This window comes from Camarhynchus parvulus, chromosome 4 (assembly GCF_901933205.1).
Source record: "Camarhynchus parvulus chromosome 4, STF_HiC, whole genome shotgun sequence".
Classification (NCBI taxonomy): Eukaryota; Metazoa; Chordata; class Aves; order Passeriformes; family Thraupidae; genus Camarhynchus; species Camarhynchus parvulus.
Genome location: NC_044574.1, coordinates 27023844 through 27044717, shown reverse-complemented (window position 1 = coordinate 27044717; position 20874 = coordinate 27023844). Strand labels below are relative to the sequence as shown.

Here is a 20874-nt window from a genome sequence, read left to right as displayed (position 1 = left end):
CATATAAAGATTTTCTCAGAGATTTTCCATCATCCTCCTGTATCATGTATTTTAACAGAATTTTCAACTTCAAAGGAACAGATGTGTGCATCTTCCTTCAGTGAGATCCAGAGGACTGACGAGAGGCTTGTACCATCTTAAGTGAGTTTTGTATATGACTTGGTTTTGGCCTCCAGCAAAATACAAATATTTTTCAAGGGCTGTGCTGGCCAACCTTCTTCCTCCTTTTATATATTTATATCTATATATACAAATATATGTGTGTTCATACATATAAATGCATATAAAAAATGGTATTGAAAAATTCCTAGCCTAACAGGTTAGGCCTGTTACAACTGAACACTTAGAACAGAATATAAATGCAAATTTGGATTCTGTGGAACTCTGGCATTTCTTATAGTTTATGAGGGCTTGAATCTGTGCTCAAATTTTTGTGTACATCTATAAAAAAGGATGTGATAGCTGAAAAGTATACAGATCACATAAATGAGCCTTCAGACTACTAAAGAATACTTTATTTATCATTCCCTGTCTTGGCATTGATTTACTATAAAAACTGTAACTAATTTGGTATTTCAATACTGTGTCATAACTAAACTAATAAGTGGCCAAGTAACGTACTCAAAGAATACGTTGAGAGGTGAGACTAGTAACATTTCTGTAAAATGGCTGTAAAAATCTGAAGCTGTCTCCCCTTTCCTAGATGTAAATCCATAAAACAATGGGCAATGCAAGAGTATTATTCATTTATTTCAGTTACAAAATACTGATAGATTGCTTAGTAAGATTTTAAAGAGATAATCACCTGTCTATTGTGGGTATGAGGGAAGGTGGAGGACCCCCAGGTGGTGGTGGAAAACCTGTAACAATTACAATTGGGTAAGGAGGGGAAAAAGTAAAAATCTATCACCCATAAACACATAAAAGAACTAGGCTAAGCATACCATGGCAAACAAATCCCAGAGAGAACAATGAAAAATTGTTTCCATGTAAATGGGTTTTATTTTGTAAGACTAAGACCTACTTTTCAGCTTGACAAAGGCAAAACATGAAACACATATTATCAGTGCTTCAAATTAAAACTTCATCATTCTTAAAAATACGGTGATATAAAAGCATGGGCAAATTCTAACAAAACTTAATAAACAACAATCAAAACTATTAACTGCATAGCTGAGAAAAAATATTTTAAAGAAAAGAAGGAAATACACATCTAGAAAACTGGCTGATTAGGTCCACTAGTCAACAGCATTTTCATACAATTTCTCTTCTGCCCAGCATCAAAATAACTGAGCCTACATATGCACATATAGTTTAGTACACATAACTCTTTTTCTATAAAACTGAAAGAAGTTAGTAAGTTGCACATCAGTTAAGTTCTCATCTCTCAACCAAATGTGGAAAAAAAAATCTAAGCAAATTTACCTGGTGGTGGCACTGTTATTGGTATACCTAGAAAGACAACAAATATCAGTTAAAGTAACAGTTTCTTATCTGTAGATCTGAAACCAGACTGAGGTTTCACTGCATACATGATCAAGAAGAATGACAGCACATTTTCTGTGTCTTCAGGTCAAGATGTCACATTAATACTGATAAAATTTTATACAAGCCTTGTGAAATCTAGCTTTTGATTTACATTCCTATTCTTTAAGATCTTATTTATTTAGAGGCAAAACCAGTGTAGAGTGACTCTGGGCCTCAAGGTTAGAATTATATTAATAATTCTAAAATGCTTAATATACAGAAGGAAAGCAACATCCCATAGACTACATTTGCTTTATTTTACATTCCATGGAAGGAAATGCAATTGGCCTCTGACCTTCAATGGCCTGGCACAGGAAACAGTAGGTCCACATGAACAAAGAATTCAGGCAGCAGTAAGCAATACAGATGGCTGAGTCAATGCTATGACACTGCAGTTCATCATTCATTTGCTACGTGGAGGGAAAAAGATTGGTTTTTTCTCTATTTTCTTGTACCTATCTCAGAAAGGAGCAGCCTTCAACAGAAATATGTGCAAGAATTACTCTAACCTGATTTTCAGATCTAGCTAAGCTGTTATGAACGTAACTAAAAGCTGAGAAAATTGTTCCCAACTAAATTAGCCGACCTAACAAAATTAACTGCATCAACATATAAATCTATCTTACTGATTATGAAAGGAATTATTACAAGGTAAAAATAATTTGTACACTTCAAAGATTCTTATCTTCCCATGCTTTGCAAAGAACTACTTTTACCTGAACTGAACACATAACACTGCTATATAATAAACTGGGCTAAAACAATACTGGCAGAAAATAGACTACTTCAGCAGGTATAAAACACTTTCAGTTATCAACAATTCTGCTTCCATTAAAAAGTATGTATTTTCAATCTGACAGCTCATGGCAAAACTTTGGGGAGGGAGAAAACAGAAAACTCTGCCAAATGCTTTCATCAGTAGTGACATAACTGCATAAGCATTCACACAGAACAGTACTGGCCACATGACAAAACTTACATATATCTCTTTAGTTCAACATTAAAATTAAAATATTATTGTATGGCAGCAACATTTTACTACATCTACACATTTATAATGTCTAGAAATGCCAACTGCTCCCAGACTGACTTGACAGGACAGAATAAAGGAAGGAAGCAGAGGAACAGAGATCAATATCAAAGTTCACTAATTGTTGGCAATTTCTCTGACATTAATTCCTAACAGCATTAATCCTATAGGATTAAACATATGGTGAAATATAATTGAGGTTTCTGTCCAATCTGGAAGATTTAAAATCTGATCTCTTAACCAAAATGCAAATCAGTGAAATCCAACAGCCAAATTTCTGAACTGCATGAGCCATTTTCTCTCCACCAGCACACAAGCTTTCCAATGTGCACTACAGTTGTTAAGAACAATGGGTACCACACCATAAAATTTTTGACAGTGTAACATTTAAAAGACCAAACACTCCTGATGAAAATTCCTGAAAGAAAGTCAAGATTAAGGACTCAAACTGTTGCACAGCCAAAGTGTTTACTATTAATCTTTTCTGGTTAATTGTTCTAATTAATAGATCCTTCATGAACCTAAAACATAGAAAAAAATATATATAATAAATAAAGGTTAAGCATGTATGTATTATATAATATATGCTATACTATAGCAATTATATATTATTAATGTTAAGAACATAAGCTAGAAAAATACCAGAAATTCTCTCAAAGTGATTTATTACCTCCACCTTATACCACAAAAAATTTCAACTGCTGCCCTAAAACCAGTATATTGTTAACACTGCAAATATCACTCAGCATTATCCAGAGAACTGCCTGGAAATCCATCAGCTAACTTGTCTCTACAAAAGGAAAAAGTTTGTATTAAACAATTAATGTATTCCTCACTTACAAGAATGTTATCTTGTGCAGAATTAAAAGTAAAAATATCACAAGACTAAAAGACAATGAAAAATTTCACTTAACAACCATTCAAACAAAATTAAGACAGACTGAATACAACTAATATCCAGAGACCAAATGCCCAAATAATTGTAATGAATTGGTTAATGTAGGGAATTACACAAAAAAACCCCATAAGCATACTTTCCCACAAAAACCGTTAAAGACTTTTAAAGAGTCATGATTAATGCTTATATAATTTTAAAACAAAAGTTAATTTACTTGATGGTATCACTAAGGATGAAAGATTCTATGTGCCAAATTGACAAAAAAATCTAAAAAGATCTAAATAAATGTTTTTCCTCACCTTTCTAACTAATACACAAATATGACACAAAACAAGACAAAAAAATCATAAGCTTCAGTTAATGGAAAATAATTTCTTAACTCTTTACTCCATTACCTTCTAAGTGTATGAAAATATACTTGTAGTGTCACCAGCCAATTACTACTTCTGAGAAAAGACCCTGAAATATTTTGTCATTTTTTGCAATGAAGAGACTACATTGTACCAGTGCAAGAATGTGGCTTAGTATCAAATTTGTCATGTCCCTATGACATCGTTGTGCTGCCATAAAGATACATCCAGCATAAACCTAAATACTCAGACTTGTGTGCCAAAAGCAACTCAAATGTCATTAGTGCACCATTTTACCTACCATGCTCAAAACTGCCTTCAGAACATTGTATACCATCCTACTAGCTCAGGGCTGGTAAGCATTTGCAGAAAATCAAGTATGTTTTACTAAAGGAAAGCAATGCCACACGTGCTCTGCTTGTGGAGCAAGGAATCAAACATGAACAACACAGCCAGAGTTTAACAATATACTGTAAATTAGCTGAACTGTGTACTAGCCCTCAGAAATGTTATGTATCTCAACTTGGTTCTCTTGCCATAGGCTAAATTAGGTCAAATTCTCTGTATCTAAAGATTAGAAATACACACTTAGGATGCCAAGCCTGAGCAATCACATGAAAGCCTGGCATACATTGCAAAGTTATGCAACAGAAGTTCAGTATTTCAGAGAAATTTTTTTCCTAAATCACAAATACATGTCACATTTTTAACTACAGACTTAAACCAAAGCACATAAACAAACTTTTAAAGCCTTGATAACAAGCATACATGTTTTGCTTTAGCAAAATTAACCTAGCAAACAGAAACTAGCATATATTTTGCCACAGCCAGTCATCTCCTAGGATTATTTGAGAATTTTCTACATTTGGTGCTTTAAATTGTTCCAGCACTTGCTCCTCAAAAAAGATTTGAATCACAAGAGTGAATGAATACAGAACAAGAGACATAACTTCAAAGCAAGATCCTTTCTCAAAGGCGCTTTTGGAGGATGTTTTATATTTGGAATACTTAAATTTTCTGGCAAGTAGTTCCAGTTTAATATTGGGTAAGTGTAGTTTTTTTACTCCTACTCCAGTGAACCAAGGAGGGATGGTAGAACCTATTTTTGGAACAGCTTTGATGATAAAGAGCTGGCAACAGCACAATTAAAACACAGGCCTGAGGAAACTAAATCCACAGCTCTTAATCATTATTTTCGAATCTACTTGAAGTACAGAAGGATGTTCCAGAAGACCTTCTGAACAAGCCTGTGTCATAAACCTGCCTGTAAACCATGAGACAAAAGCCAAACCTTCTGGCTTGATCTGCAACACATGTGGATTTCCTTCACCTTTAAAATCTCAACAGGTGACAGGTTTCATAAGAACAGTCCAGTACCTGTATGTGACACCCCTGCACCAAGAGCATCTGGGGTATCTGTGAGGGGGGTTCTCATGTTTTTGATAATATACAACTTAGAACACCTTTTGTGAATCCAATTACAATTAAAAAAATTACTTTCTAAAAAGTTGCAATGCATTACATATATTGTTTTATCACAAAGGTTTAAATGAAGCTTAAAACCACAGCAAGCATTACTGCCACATCCATTCCCTTTCTGTCCTTCCCCCTCTCCAGTAAGGAAACTTCACAAAAACACCAGAGCATTACCATAATCTCACTTCAGAGACTCTATTTCTTATATTTATTTTAAAAAAGAAAAAAAAAGGGCAGAGAATTATTTCATTTTTAAGTCTCTTCTCCTCAGTTTTCTATGTGCTGTGATTTTTGTGTATGACCATCATGGACGAAAGCCAGAGCTTGCCAGGTAGAATGAGTTAAGTTTTAAAATTAGGAGGGACAATTGAAGAAGCAACTTCTATGAGGATGTAAACCCTATAAAAGCTCATAGTAGTTGCACTCAAATAATGTGACTTCTTTGCTTCTACATAAGAATATTAACAGAGAAACTTCTAAAATATTTCCTCTGCAAGCAGAATAGCAAAGAAACTGCTCAGCATAATTTTCAGAACAAGTCAAGCTAAAGAATTCAAGGACCAGGAGAATATAAAGAAAGCAGCTCCATCTTAAATCAGTCTCTTCTATAGACAAATGCTTCACTTGCCTACTCAAATACACCACAAAGATTCTCCATCTATTTTAATTTCTCACTGACAGTTCTTAGTTTCTTGCCAAATCCTTTTGAACTTACTGTCTTAAAATGAGAAGTACAGGTCACTGTACCACTTGTGCAAATGCCCAGTAAAATTCCATATACGCCAAATTTCAATAAATGTTTGGTAAATATCAGTAAATTTCAAAACAGATTAACAATGGGATGAGTTCTCAAAGAGCTTTGATTCCTCTAAGATTCACAGACACAGAACACTGGAAAAAAACATCAGGGACTAATAAGACTTCTAACTGGAAGAAAGGATATGGAGCAAATGCAATACTATCAGACTTGTGGGAATTCATACATGCTGTGAGAGAAAAGGGTAATTAGAACTTCTCTTGCTGCCTTGACCTTAGACATCAGAGAATCCAGCTTGTGACATAAATTCATGGTATGCCATACTTTTAGTTCTAAGGTTTGTAGAATAATGTGTTAACATGTACCTCTCAATGGCATTAACAGTTACTGAATTACAGAAAACAACTTCTCACTTCAAACATTTTCAAGAACACAAGAACCAGCAGTTAAGTAATTATTTACTACTTGAGATTATGCTTACTGAGAAAGTAAAAACAAAAGTTTCTGGGTTTGCCTTGCAGATACACTTAAGAAAAGAGCAGAACATGAAATTCTGAAATTCTGCACAATGCACCTCAAGAATTTGATGTTAACAAATCTCTCATTATCCACATCCTATATAGTGCAGGATATTTACCTGGTGGGGGAATCAGAGGTGGAGCAGTACTGACAGTTGGAGGGGGTGGGAGGAAAGGAGGTGGTGGAAGGTGAGTAGGTGGAGCTCCTGGAGGGAAAAATGGAGGTGGCTTGGTAAAACTGTCTACTTCAGGATTAGAGCGTTCTGAGAGAACCTGTAAAATATCAAACTCTAGTTACAATTGCTTTGTGAAAAGAGTACAAGACAGGTTTCCTCTCCTTCAGTTACTAAAATAGGAAAGTATCACTTCACATCTAAAGACCCATATTCAGATGGTGTAAGTTCTACCTGCATACACCTATGTTCAGGGTCCCTTATTTGCCAAGTACCTTCAAAGGTCTAAGAGCACCTTAAATTTATATAATGGAAAATATTTAAAAATCAATCTGAGAAGCATGAAAACAACCCAAGATAATAAATTCCTTAAATACTCTGAGATCAGATGAAAAACACATGGTAATGCTTTCAATATCAGCACTACAATCCTTTACTATTTTCACTGTTTAACCTCAACCTAAGTTGGCATGGAAATGCAACTGGAGCACCAAGCAACCCTGATCCTTCTCTCTAATTCTTCAGAAGTCTATCTGTATAGATTTAGTTGCTTTCTCAGGATAATAAAAGTCCAGACTAAAACCATAAAGACTAATCTTGTAATTTTTGGTAAAGTACTACAATATAATTAAAAACAAACTACTACCAGCTATTTATTAACTATTTATTCCTTCCTTCCTTGTTTTTAAAAGACTGCATTTCTCAAACTGCATACAAGGAGGCTTTCACTTCCAGCATTAGTGTCTGACAGGAATAGGGGGACAAATGGGGAGTTCAAATATTTATCTTTTCACTCCATAAACAAAACACAATCCCATGCAGATCTAGCAGAGTCAATGCTGTCTCCTGGATTGTAAGTCTGCAATATCACTCATTTCTTTTCAGTAAGAGGTATACCAAAACATTTTTGAAATTTATCAAATACTTCATCTTAATATATTTCGGTAACTGCCAAAACTTTATTTCGGGACTTAAAGTTACTTATGTGTTACTCATTCACATCCAGTGATGCTTTAGTCAGAAGCTATGGGGAAAGCAAAAATGTCTTTTAGTCAAAAATAAAATGCAAAACTGCAATGTAAAACCTGTATGTTGCTGTTCTCATTAGCACGCCGTCGTCCTTCCACCCTGCTGATAGTGATGGACTGTCCAATCACATCTATTGTGCCAGATATCCGCCTGCAACACAGGACAAACAGAATCAGAAAAGGGGGAAGAAAAAGAAAAGGTGAGAGAAAAAAAGCCTTATGGACTTCTCTCATTCTAAATGGCACAAGTTCTTCTTTCTTCTGTAGAAAACACAAAAGACTATTTCTGAAGAACATTAAAGGTGATACATTTGCTGAACTATGCAAGAGTACAGAACTAAACAATGCAGCAAAAAAGACTTTCATAAGCAAAGACAAAGGCTGACTCCACAGCAGTCTCCTTCCCCCCCATAAAAGACAGTACTTCTGCTTTGCTGTTACAAAAAAAAAACCTAAACAAAGATCACAAAGCTTCAGTAAGACAACAATAAATCAAGGAGAACTTTCTCAAAAAATCTAATGTAAACCAGCTATAAACTATTAATTAGAAGTATTTTCTAAATTGCATGAAACCATAATGAAGGATTCCATGGAAGATCAAACAAAGATAAGGCAGAAGAAAACACATTAGCATAAAACAAAACCACTAAAATTCAATGTATAATCAATCTCTCAAAATCTTCAGTAAATTAACCTTAGAGGAATACACAGACACAAATGAAGTACTCCAGGTATCAGACCAGAAAATATGACAAAATATGACAAAGTATGAATGTCACCTAGTAAAACTAAAGCCTGATGTTTGTGACAACAGGAATCACTATTTTGAAGAGAGGAATAATCTCAAGTATAGTGACTATTTCTGTTTGCAGCCCTAAAATACCAGAAACCAAGGTTTATAGAAATTGTGTAACTTTTATGCAGATATAACAAAATCTGTCAGCATAAGAGTTATAAAAACCAGGTTGGACTAAGGCCTTGAGCAACCTGGTCTAGGGGGAGATGTACCTGCACATGGCAGGGGAGGTTGGGCTAAATGATCTTTTAGGTCCATTCCAACCCCTTAACATTCCATGATTCTACCTGCTCTGCAGGCCACTGTTGACTTCTAAAAGAGGTTAAAAAGTAGGATTCACCTGGGTCAACTTTGTTAGAAAATGAGCAATAAAATGACAGTGCTCATGGTTAAGAGAAACAAAGGTACAAAATCTGGGCCTCAGCTGCAAGAGACACAGTTTTTCACCTGTGGTTTCACCTATAAGGGAAACCACTGTAGATGAAACTGATAATTTTTACCAACAGCATGATATAGAACAGTAAAAGACTGGAAAAAACCTTCCTGAAATTTCCACAGAAAACAAATCCATAGAAAGCAAAAAATATTTCTAGTTTCAGGAGTTCTTGTCTTTTTTGCGTCTAGTGTACTACTAACCACACAAATACAAATATTAGGGAGAACAACTGTAAATTGGAATTATAGCTCAGAGTTCTGCCAGACTGATAACTTGGATTCCAACTGCTCAGATACCTAGATTGCAATGCAACTGAAAAAGACACAGCAGACACTAGAGCATAAAGTAACAGTCAGATCTCTCAGAGATTATCTGAAGTTTCACAGCAGACTGCATACTGAGGATGATACAAATGCCTGTCCTCTGAGCTTTTTAGTATCTGGGTTTAGAGCTTCCTCCCAGATGTTAAAGTAAGCTTATTAAGCACAACAGTTTGGAATTTTTAAAAAAACAAACAAAACCAGTGCGATGGTACAAGAGTCCAAGAACATACCTTCAATTAAAGAGTATATACTACACAGCAATATATCTATACAACGGAAGTGTCAGAAACTCTCTGGTCTTCCAATACCCCATGCTAGAAGTTAGATTGTTCCAATAATCAACATCTGCTTTTCTAAACTTCCCCAGTGGTCTTGCATGGCCTTCCAGTACTGCTACACTGGATTATTATTTTGCTTTAAGTAACTGAATTAAGAACATAGGTATTATAAAACAGTTGTTAAAACCTATGTTCTCACCATCTTAGTCTTCAAGGACAGTGCATTTGTTTTGAGAGTTCTAAGACACTTGTTCTCTTCCATCACTGGTATCCCTCTCTTAATTATCTAAACCATATCCTAGAAAATTCAGTTTACCTAGCTTTAGTCCTTGTGTATAACACTCCTACAGTACGAAGTCCCTGCCTGGCTCACACCACTGATTTACAGGACTTCCACTTGGGAGTGATGTACACAGCAGAATTAAGACTCTTCCTCTCTTGTCCTGTTTACTGCTGCACACTGCCAGCAACTCTTAGAATCAGCACTGAAAACACACACAATGTCACCAATGCAAGAGTATGGGGCATTAAAAGCAATATATGCCCCAACTGTATTACAATAATGTTAATTCTGGGTTCGGAAGCAGCCCAAACACACCACTGCAGTATCAAATGAAGCAAACCCAGACTACCAATTAGTTGGCTCCTAGGCATCAATTTTTCTGAAATAAACAGTTTCACTTAATTTTTTTAGATTCTGAAGCATATACCTGTGTTCACTCAATCTCAATGAGATTATACTTTATATTTATAATTTAAATAATGCTGTATAGTGTTATGTCCACTGTTCTTCCCAACAACTGCCAAGATATTATTTTTCATAATGATGGATTTTGCCATCATACCTTGAACTTGACAAATTCTCTATTTCCAAGATTGCAATAACAATTTCATCGAGAATTTCACTAAAAGAGTTTGAAATTGAACTAGAGAAAGCATAGATTCAGTTGCAAACGAAGCAGCAGATGACACCTCCAATCACATGTTAAGTGACACACATATTAAGTCACAGCAAGATGGCACAAGGAGAAACTTCCACAACTCCCTAGACATTAAATAAGAGTTGTGATAAGTAGCAGGCAAGACTGAGTTTCTGTCTCAGTGCTGTAAGCAAAGAAAGGGAAGGGCTTGGTCTGTCCCTTACGTGATCGAGGCACCTGGGATACAGATGCATTCCCAACGGATCCTCTGAAACATAAAAAGGCAATCCACATGTGTGGGATGCACATGAACCCACAGCAGAGTTCATACAAAGTGTAGCTTGAAAGGAACATTCCAGCAACTCTGAGTTATCTCACTCTAATTAGAGAATGGTTATTTATGAGCTATTTACACTGAGAATATCACTTTCATGGAGATTAATTCAGAAAGATAACTCAATCTCATTTGGCAAGCTCAGCTTAGATTTTACAGAGCAAAGAGAAAGAGGGGGAGAAAAGAAGAAAAAAAGAAGGCAAACCCAGTTATTTTCCAAGTTCATACCTTCAAAAATCCCTATCCTTACCACAGATAAAATAAATAAGCTGCTTTTTGGAACACCCCCATATGACTCTTCAGAATCAGACTAACTATGGGATGCCACATTTGTTCAGTAGACTTATAGTATAGTCTAATATGTATGGAATTATAATATGCTTCAATATTTCTTCTCTTCTTTCTTGTTTTGCTTATGTATTTCATGGTTTATTTTCCTCCTCTTGAGGACAGCCTCAGCTTTGCTGAGCTCACCACTAACTGATATGAATAAGAACCTAACAGATTTGCTAAAGAAACCATTTGTATAAAAACACACTTTTTTTCAAAATAACACCTGAGTTTCCATCACTTAGTCTTGCAAGGCTGAACTGGTATTTTTCATGGAAATAAAAGATCAGAAATCCATTTTCTTTAAAATATCTGTTTACAGAAAGCCATAAGCACAGATAAAGCTGATAAATAGCCCACTACACTGATGAGCTAATTTCTCTGGAACTTCTCTGGAAATGCTTCCAGCAATTTCTCAACAAGGCTATTGCAAATACCACATGGCATAAAGGCAATTATTTTAAATAATAAACTCTTAACTAAAGAAAGAAATTAGTCCAACCCCTAAAACATTATCTGGTTATACAGGTTAATAATACAGGCACTTAGAAACAGAAAATAGTAGATGCATTATGGATAAGTCATTAATGTAGAAATATATAAAATCCACACAGCTAATATATATTCTCATAGACTCAATATATATTCTCATTGAGTTACTCAGACTTCTGAGCATACAGTTTTCTTTCAAAACCTCTTCTGGCCACTTGGTAGAAATACCTTTCTTTACAGAATAATATATTTTAAGCAAGTGTATCCATGGAAGCAGGTATTAAATAAGGGAAGATGTCAGTTTTGTCATTGTAACAACTTACAATTACAGTATTCACACCAAATACATACAACACAACCTATTCTACCAATGGAATGCACAAGCGATACAATTGTCAAAGTGATATGCCACAAAGTGATACCTCAAAATAAATGTCAGGAAGTGACACAGTCATCACACCTGCAAATTTCACACAACCAAATAATCTACACAATGCATTTTTTCTACAACTTTCAACCTAACTACATTTTAATATCCTGGTTGTTAATTATTCCGAAAGTAGTTTAGAGGTTTTCTGTCCACAACTGAGATAAACAAAGAATTGAAATCTTGTAACAAAACCTATGCTAGACATAGATTTGGAATCCTTACCCTGTGAACAATACATTCCAGTTTGAGAACTCTGTTACAAGAATATCATACATTGAAAGCAATTCAGAAAAGAAAATTTTAAAAGTAGTTACAGGGTTAGCACAAAGTTTGGAAAACTCTTCTCATTTCTTTTGACTAAGAAAAACAGACAAACAGAACTAAAATCTACTAAACACAGAGCAGCATAACCTGATAGCTCAGAGAAAAGTTTAGGCTACCAGAAGGAATATTCTAGAAGTGAAAGAAAAATACAGGCAAGGCTATGATTGACTTCCTCCTGCCCCCCACCCCCAACCCTCCCCCCAAGACAAACACATTTGGGTGTTGAACTGACTCTTACAGGATGGAATAACTGAACACAAGTGCCTCTAAATTAGTCAAGGCACTTATGGATGCAGTGCTAAAGATGGGCCATAGCTCCTAATCTTTAATGGCTGACAACCAAAGTGTCCAATGAACAACCTGTTCTACCTTTCTTACCATTGTTTGTAATATGATGCAATATAAGGGCTTTTAATTTGCACAGAACCAAAACTTCTAGACAGGATCACTAAATAACTCAAGTAAAGTAGAAGCATGGATTCATCCTAAGCCAAGTGCCAGATAACAAACAGCAGTGGCTTAGATACAGAAGACAGAACTTATTAAAGCCTGGGCCTGGGAGAAGGAACTCAGTAAGGAAATACTTTCTCTAATTTTCGAAGAAAGTATAATAAAATATTCAAATATGGAGAAACCAAAGCTGCCTTGCAGGAAAGAGACTAGTTCCAGGAATTCCTCCACTTGTTAAAGTTATAGCTGTCAGATTCCATCTTGTTTAACTGAAAAAATAAGTTAGTTAAAATACTCATAAGGACCCTAACCAGAAGTATTATGATGGCAAATTTAATTATACACAGAAAACAGTGTCATAAATCAACAAATAGATTTTTGTAACTGTCTTGTTACTTGGTCCCGCTGTTTTTTCTCCCCTTTTCCTCTACTTCTTCCCAAAGAGCCAAGAAGGTAGTATAGGACTCATATGATTATGGTAAATGTGATAAGGATATCTCTACCCTTTTATTACCTGTTACAAAAACATATTTTCCTTTTTTTTTCTTACAAAAATTGTAAACTTCAAAGACATAGAGGTAACAGTACAAAGAGTTATTTGGTCATGAGTTACAGCTAACTGACCTGTTTGTTGGAATTCCTGATTTGAATAAGGCAGGAGGAGATGTGAAATCAGGTTTGGTCGACTGCACTGCCAATTCTTTCTCCAAATTTCCAGTTCTGCCTTGCTGTACCTTCAAAATAATGTTTCATTATTAGTTTATCCTCGCAAGTGCAGTAGCTCCAACACTCAACAAACACACAGCCAATACCAAAAGAAAGTAAGTCCAACTTTATTCAGAATTTCAAAAACTCTCATCTCTGCACAACTAGCAAAATTATGTATTTTTTAGTGAGGTATTATTTAAGTACTGTGTTTGATATATATATATAAGAATCAATATGCCAGAGAATGAATTGTTATAGAAGATTAGACAGCTTAAATATTTATTTTCCAAGCATTTCATTTGTACGTGAACAGACCAAACTAATTTTCTTGAAGAATTTCCTGTATGAACCAAATTACATCTTGAATTTTAAAAGAGGAACACTTATGTAAAAAACTTTTCATAATCTTAACAAAGATATCTAACAAGCCTGCTATCCACTATCAGCAAACCATGAGACAAGAAACTTGAATGGATTCTCAATCTCCCTCACTGATTGTGAGATCTAGTAACCACTTGATTTCTTAGTCATACCAGGAAGTCATCTCAACTCTGGGTTGTGCAAACTGCAAAAGACTTTTCCTTAGTTCAGACTGAATACTTCAGAAACATCCTGCTGTTGCTGAAGTACTGCAAAATTCCAGACATTTCTTTTATTAAAGACACCATTAAAGCTATGCGAAACCTTTGGTGCGAGTACATCAAGTATTGTTTTGTTCAGCAGCAGCTACATGTGAAAGAAAAACCTGTATGGGTTAGTATTAAACACAAATATACAGTGATTCAATTTTTAAAATCACTCCCACTGTACCTGCTACACCACTCTATGTAGCTAGTTCACTCATGCTATAACCTTGTATAAGCTGTGATCTCACAGCTTGTAGGCAAGTGAACTACTATGTTTCTGCAGAACCTCACTTCTAAACATGGGCACATCTTTTCCAAACCCATAAAAATGCACATAAATAGTTAAAATTCATTAAAAATTGAATTAATGTTTCCTATCCAGAAATATGAGTGGAAAAGGTCAAAGTATTTATCTGAAAAAGACTTCTACAAATTAATGAGCAATTGGAAAATGTAGGAGACATTCTTGCTTGTTACAGGAGATTAATATAAATTACACGTAAATATAATGGGAATTACATGAGACTGTTTCAGAAGAGAAGGAAAAAAGTTAATGAAATGAATAATTAAATTTAAACTCCTTTTAAAACATGACAAACTCTTGCAACGCCATTATTACCTGTACTGTTTGATCACCAGAGTCAGTACTGAGCTGGAAATAGGGGAAGTTTTGGATTGGACTACTTATCCTTTTTCCTTCAGAACATTTCAGAAAAGTTTGAGATTACAGTCAGTTGCAAATTTTAACTCCTATTGTCCACTATTTCTGCTTCCTATAGCACTATTATAATGATACCTGAGAAAGGTATAAAGCCCCAGAAACCTGCTGATCCTTTCTTGCTAAAATAAAATCAAAATAATTGAATATCCTCAAGTAGCACATAAGAGAAAAACTCCCATCTGCAATTGACAGTTCTGTATCTGCAACTGACAGGAGTACACAGGAGAAAGAAACTGTTCCAAGTCACTTCAAAGACAGTTCAAGAACAAAAATGACTACATACTAAGAATAGGTAAAATAAATAACCTTTGTGGTATAGTTTTAAGTTTAATATCAAAGACATAAATGAGAAACTGAGAAAATAAAAAAAAAGTTCAATCCTTAAGATAAATGCTGTCATGTAGGTCTTTCTACTCTCTGAAAACCAGCATTTCTGAATGGAAAAATTATTATACATAACTCGATTAATTGTTAGCTAACCGCAGAAGGGTAACAAAAAAATATGGAAGACTGATTTTCTTATCAGAGCTGTCAAGGGTAACTGTTACAAAACATTGTAGTAAGAGCTACAATGCCATAGGAAAAACAAACATGCCATAATCTACAAAAGCTTCCCCACCACATCTGCACAAATCCCTTAATCTGCACAAATGAACACACTACAACTACAAATAAACCATCATATCAAGAAAAATTAATTTCACTGGGAAATTTGTTAGTTCACCAAGCCACTAACTCACATGCTCGCAGAAGAGTGATGAACAAAGCAACAGTTTTTAATCCACATTTTGTGACATACACAGAAAGTCACTGATGTAGGATGAGAGTATGAAATAATGGCTGCGTCCATATCAGTTGTTCTTCTATCAGTCTGTGCTGGCATGGGAGGCAATACCCAAGAAAAATGAGAGTAACCAACAAAATTTTACTAAAATTCACCTTTAAAAGATGGTATCTGCCATCGAGAACCTCTGCACTTGGTCTTAGTTCCATAGCTTTGTCTTCAGCCTAAGTTAAATAACACATTGCCCATTAAGATACCACACAATTCTGAAATGATGGGCCACAGTCTCAATAAAGGTACAGATGCAATGTAGCTGTAGCTGTCTGTCACACTGTCCACACAAACTGCCAGTGAAGCAACACAGTAACACTCAAGGTTTAGGGAAGGGAGTCAGGTGCAAACTCTAACAAATGTACTAAACTGGGCAGAACAAGCTTATGACACACAAGCAGCTTTACAGGGAAAAAAAACCATGTACAATACAAAAAAAGCACTATTTACCGTAATTTTATTTGTGGTTGAGGTAACTGGCAAAATTTCAAGACCCATTCGTATTCTCTTTTGTTTTTCACAGTAAGCTTTCCAGGTATCTTCATTGAAGCCATAGTTAAAATAATCTGAGAGATCAGCCCCTTTAAGAAGAGAAGCATAGGTTTTTTAGGACATTACGAAGTTCATCCTTCCTCCACTAAAAATAAATACACCTGTACTTATATCATCAAAACTGATTAGGTATTGATCTAAAAAGCACAACTGAAATGTACAATTCATCAATAGACAGAGTACTCATTCCTAAGATTGTAAAACCATTAATATTTAGTCAGAAACACTAACTTGCCTAGCATCATGACATGGGGACCAAGGGTAGAGAATATCATGGGATATTATAATCCCCCATATCTTTACAACAAGATAAATATAATATCTATAGATTTGCTTTATGTTCAGTGAAGAACCGCTCTCTTTTGTTTTGCTTGTTCTGTATTTGACGTCTCACTTTGTTTTGGCTCCTAGTTTCATATGATGCCATGAAGTATTTTTAGGGTAAGAGAGAACAGCTGTAACTCAAATGCAGAGAATATATTTAATACAGCTAACATTTCAAACACCAGATAATCATCAAAGGCTTCTCTTTTTTTCCATTTTGCAGACACTATTTGTATTACCATAGCAATATACAAACACAAGAAAAAACCTATATGCAGCAGCAAGATGTACTGGTACTAAAAAACCAAATCAACGTTGGTAAAATTAGAAAAGTCTGGACAAATCACTTGAGTAAACAAGACAATACAGAGGAGCCTCATGGAAAGTCTTTGCAGCAAGTCCCAGTGTCTTATTCAAAGCTCATGGATGTCTATGCATGAACATAACCTAGCACAAGCATTTACACTTCACCATTCTTCATGCTAAAACATGCCAGAACTATTTTGCACATTTTGCTTTATCTTGTGTTCCATGGCACAGAGCAATGGCAGAAATCTCCACAGGAACACAGATTTCCAAGAAGAGCTCAGGATACACATGTATTAAAAATATGGCCTATCTCTTTCTCCTGATGTGTGATGGGGATGTATACTAACAAACACGGCACACCCAAGCACTCTGTGGCACAGTGGGAAGGCAACAAGTAACATAGTTGCTTTTTTCAAATTATGCCGTACAGCACCTCTGAGGGACAGGTAAGATGACATCTACATGCAGTCAACAGAAACAACTATTAAAATAACCTACTTAACACCTATGTATCAGTGAACATAAACCAGACATTACCTGGCTTTCTCCAAGGTTTATCTTCAAAAGAATCTAAATCTACTTCCAGAAGTGGCACACCATTAATACTCCCTGGTGCATCTAGATCCAGTCCCTTAACTTTTGCACCTGTGAAGAAAAGTTAGTTAGAGCCTTCTGTCTCTACAAAATGGAATTTTATCAGTATCATTACACTTAGAATAATAAAAAATAAATTAAAAGCCAGACAAATTTATCAAGAAGTTTTAAAAGAAACAATTATTTCCTTAATCCAAACCAATATCCAGTTGGGTTTTTTTACTAATATTACTGTGTAAATTTTCTTACCAGAAGATCCATAAGCTCGTCCTCCTGCTTTAATATTGAGATTCACAGGTGCTGCTCCATAACTTCAAGAAATTAAGAAAAAACTGAATCAGACAAAGAAAACTTTTAAACCAGAAGAAAACACAAAACAAGAGATAGCTAGATCCAGAAACATATTTGACCCAGGCTCAATCACCATCCTGAATCTCTAGCTTTCCAAGCTGGTAACTGTAAAGGTAAAGAGATCAGCCTAGGAGGAAGAGAGAGTACCTTTCTATGCTCAGTAGCAACTTCTCCAACTAATAAACAGTAGTGAAGCAAGTCCCAGTCACTCTTCCTGAGTTGAAAGGATAAAGACCTTGATAGAAACAAGAATGGACAGAACCAGAAGAAGAAAGAGAAAGGAAAAATGCAGTTCATTTAGGGATACAGATGACAGTCTGGGGATTAGAGTAAAAACAAAATAAATAAAAACAAAAGGAAGGGTTTAGATGGATCATTTTATCTTTTCATAATCATTCAATTTAATCTGTACAGAACTGAAAAATACAAGCATTTCTCTAAAATGACTGAAGTGCTGTTTCAACGCACTTCTAGTAATCATCTATCCTTGTGAACACCAGAAAAGTATGTAATTTTTCACTTTCTAAAATACTTGAGAGCTTTCTTCAAAAAACTTGGAAACCTAACTACTGAATAGATTTAACTACCTTAGGAATCACAGTATTGTTCATTTGTAAAATTAAGAGCTAGCTCTCCCTACCATTTGTGTGTAATGTAACTTATCCTCACAGGCGACCCATATACATCATGAGATTTGCATATAATTACAAGGTCAGGGTATAGTTTACAGTATCCACTTCCATGCAGTGCTAGTTTTCTTTCAAGTGCTAGAACAGCATAAAACTGACACAAAACATTTAACCTGCTGATCTGCCACGCTGTATTTGTTCATGATTTTGTGAAACAAATCTATCAGGATTTTTAAACTGCGGTTGACTACTATATGAAAAACCGTTTAATCATATAAAACAGACTTGTTCTACTGCAGTTAAAATGTACAATAATGTTCAGTTTGTTTTAGATTTCTGCACTTCTGTGAACTTTCTGTCTAATTCATGCAGAAAAGATTTTTCAGAAGACAGGCATTTCTATATAAAACTTTCTACTCTAATTAGATTTAGGATCACCTGCTCATTGTTTCCTGCATACATGGAAAGAGCATCAGCAAATTCACTGAGAATATAAATCTAGTTTTGCTTTAGTACCACAAAGTTTGAAGCCACTGCCTACACCACAAGAATACTGCAAGTTACTGAAAGCAGAAAAATAAAGAACTGAAAGAATTGGTGCTTTTTCTATTACATTCATTTGCACATTATTTTAGAATATGAAATACTGGAAGTTTAAAAATACTATGCTTCAAACAGGAGTAAATCACCTGTATTCTAAAGTTAAAAACACAATATATATGAGTCAGACCCACCTGCAGACCTGTTATAATTTAAGAAATGGCACCCTAGTAACTCTGGTTTTAATAAGCATAAAAATATTGGCATTGCCAAGAAAAACAAGCAAACCATGTCCCTCAGAAAATTTCTGTTCAATGAAAAATATTATTTCATAATTTTGGGTAAAATTAGCACTGTACGAAAGTGTTCAGTAAAAAATAAGCCCTTTATCAAGGCCAGAAGGAATACAGGGCAACAAAAGTAGCAAGATCAGTATAAATGTCCAAACAATGATATTGAGAAATCATCTCCGGAGACTCACAGCTTCATCCTTAAGTACATTAAAATCTTATTTGAGAACATCAATAGGGATTGAAACAACAAAGGTCTAATTAGAACTGTATCCACTACAAACAGGATGAGGGACAAACACTTCTCATGTTCTTGCCATTCTATCCTTTGCAATCAAAATGTCACTGTCCATGATGCTCCATAAAATAGCCATTCCCTAATAAGAAACAACTCACTCATTTACAAACTTAATACAATTATTTCTCAAAATCTGAAAACACAATTTAAACTTATATAGAACTCTTCCTTGAACTCCACTGATTTCATTTCACTTGTTTTCAAGCCACTGTATCATTAAAAACACTGTTAAAGAACTAACAAAGTTCTTAATGGACAGTAATTGTGCATACAATCTGACATTTTTGGCAAGTATTAAATGGCAAGTATTTGGCAAAGATAAAATATTAAAAATATAAACATTAAAAAGGCAAATAAATGACAAGCATTAAAGAGACTGCATTTATAATTAAACATAATCTCAAATGTTTCCTCAGTTAATGATTGCAAATAACTTACCTAAACTGTGGAGCTCCTGTCTTAATATCCCCTATGGTGACTTGAACATCATCTTCATCATCATCACTATCACTATCACTGTCATCCTCAGCCTCTGTCACCTTCTATAAAAGAAAAAGTCATTGCTTAGACAAAAAGCAGTCACCTTCACAATGGAAACACAATCCAGACAAAACCATCCATTCTAGAAAGCTTTGAAAGAATAAAATTCTCCTCTTCCTAGACATTAGAATTGAGTAGCGTTAACAGCAAATTTAGGAGGTTACAAGTATCTGAAACATCTGGATCAAAATAGAGAAGTGTCTTTAATACTAGGTTCAGTTTCTCAAGCATAAAAGAGTTTCCATTATCTAATATCCTCCTTCTCTTTATCTAGCTCATACACACTGGTTCCATTCTTACACTGTCATTCAGGAAAGGACTAAAAGATATGGAAGACTAGCTTCTTGCCATCATCAATTATATATTCAGCATAACTCAAGTAAATGTTTTCCCAGCTGATGATGAACACTGTAGAAATCTATTTAGTTCCTTATGTAAGTAAGCTACACAAAATACTTGAGACATTTCAGCAAACAGACTGAAAAATCATATACAAGACCACGCTGTATGCTGTATGATACACCGAGCTGTTTAGGCTCCAGCCTAAACAGCACTAAACATGTCCCTCCTAAGCAGTAATCATCAATTCAGACCATTTTATTTGTAGATCTGGTTTTTTCCTCCCAATGAACATCACTCTCCTTTTTCTATGCAGAATTCAATAACCATGTATTAACCAGTCAGTTC

At 35.0% G+C, this 20874-nt stretch overlaps 1 protein-coding gene across 2 annotated transcripts in view; it reads right to left on the bottom strand.

Annotated features, from left to right (window-relative positions):
- Nucleotides 1-20874, bottom strand: part of FIP1L1 (factor interacting with PAPOLA and CPSF1) — a 37686-nt gene that overhangs the window by 11462 nt on the left and 5350 nt on the right. The window contains exons 4-13 of one of the 2 annotated variants that reach the window (XM_030946851.1): nt 20086-20189; nt 17789-17850; nt 17483-17590; nt 16211-16341; nt 15865-15933; nt 13495-13604; nt 7815-7908; nt 6676-6829; nt 1426-1452; nt 806-860 (exon numbers count right to left, since the gene is read on the bottom strand). In XM_030946851.1, the coding sequence (XP_030802711.1) occupies nt 806-860; nt 1426-1452; nt 6676-6829; nt 7815-7908; nt 13495-13604; nt 15865-15933; nt 16211-16341; nt 17483-17590; nt 17789-17850; nt 20086-20189 (914 nt within the window). The remainder of the gene's footprint in view (nt 1-805; nt 861-1425; nt 1453-6675; nt 6830-7814; nt 7909-13494; nt 13605-15864; nt 15934-16210; nt 16342-17482; nt 17591-17788; nt 17851-20085; nt 20190-20874) is intronic. The other variant, XM_030946852.1, reaches the window with a different exon arrangement.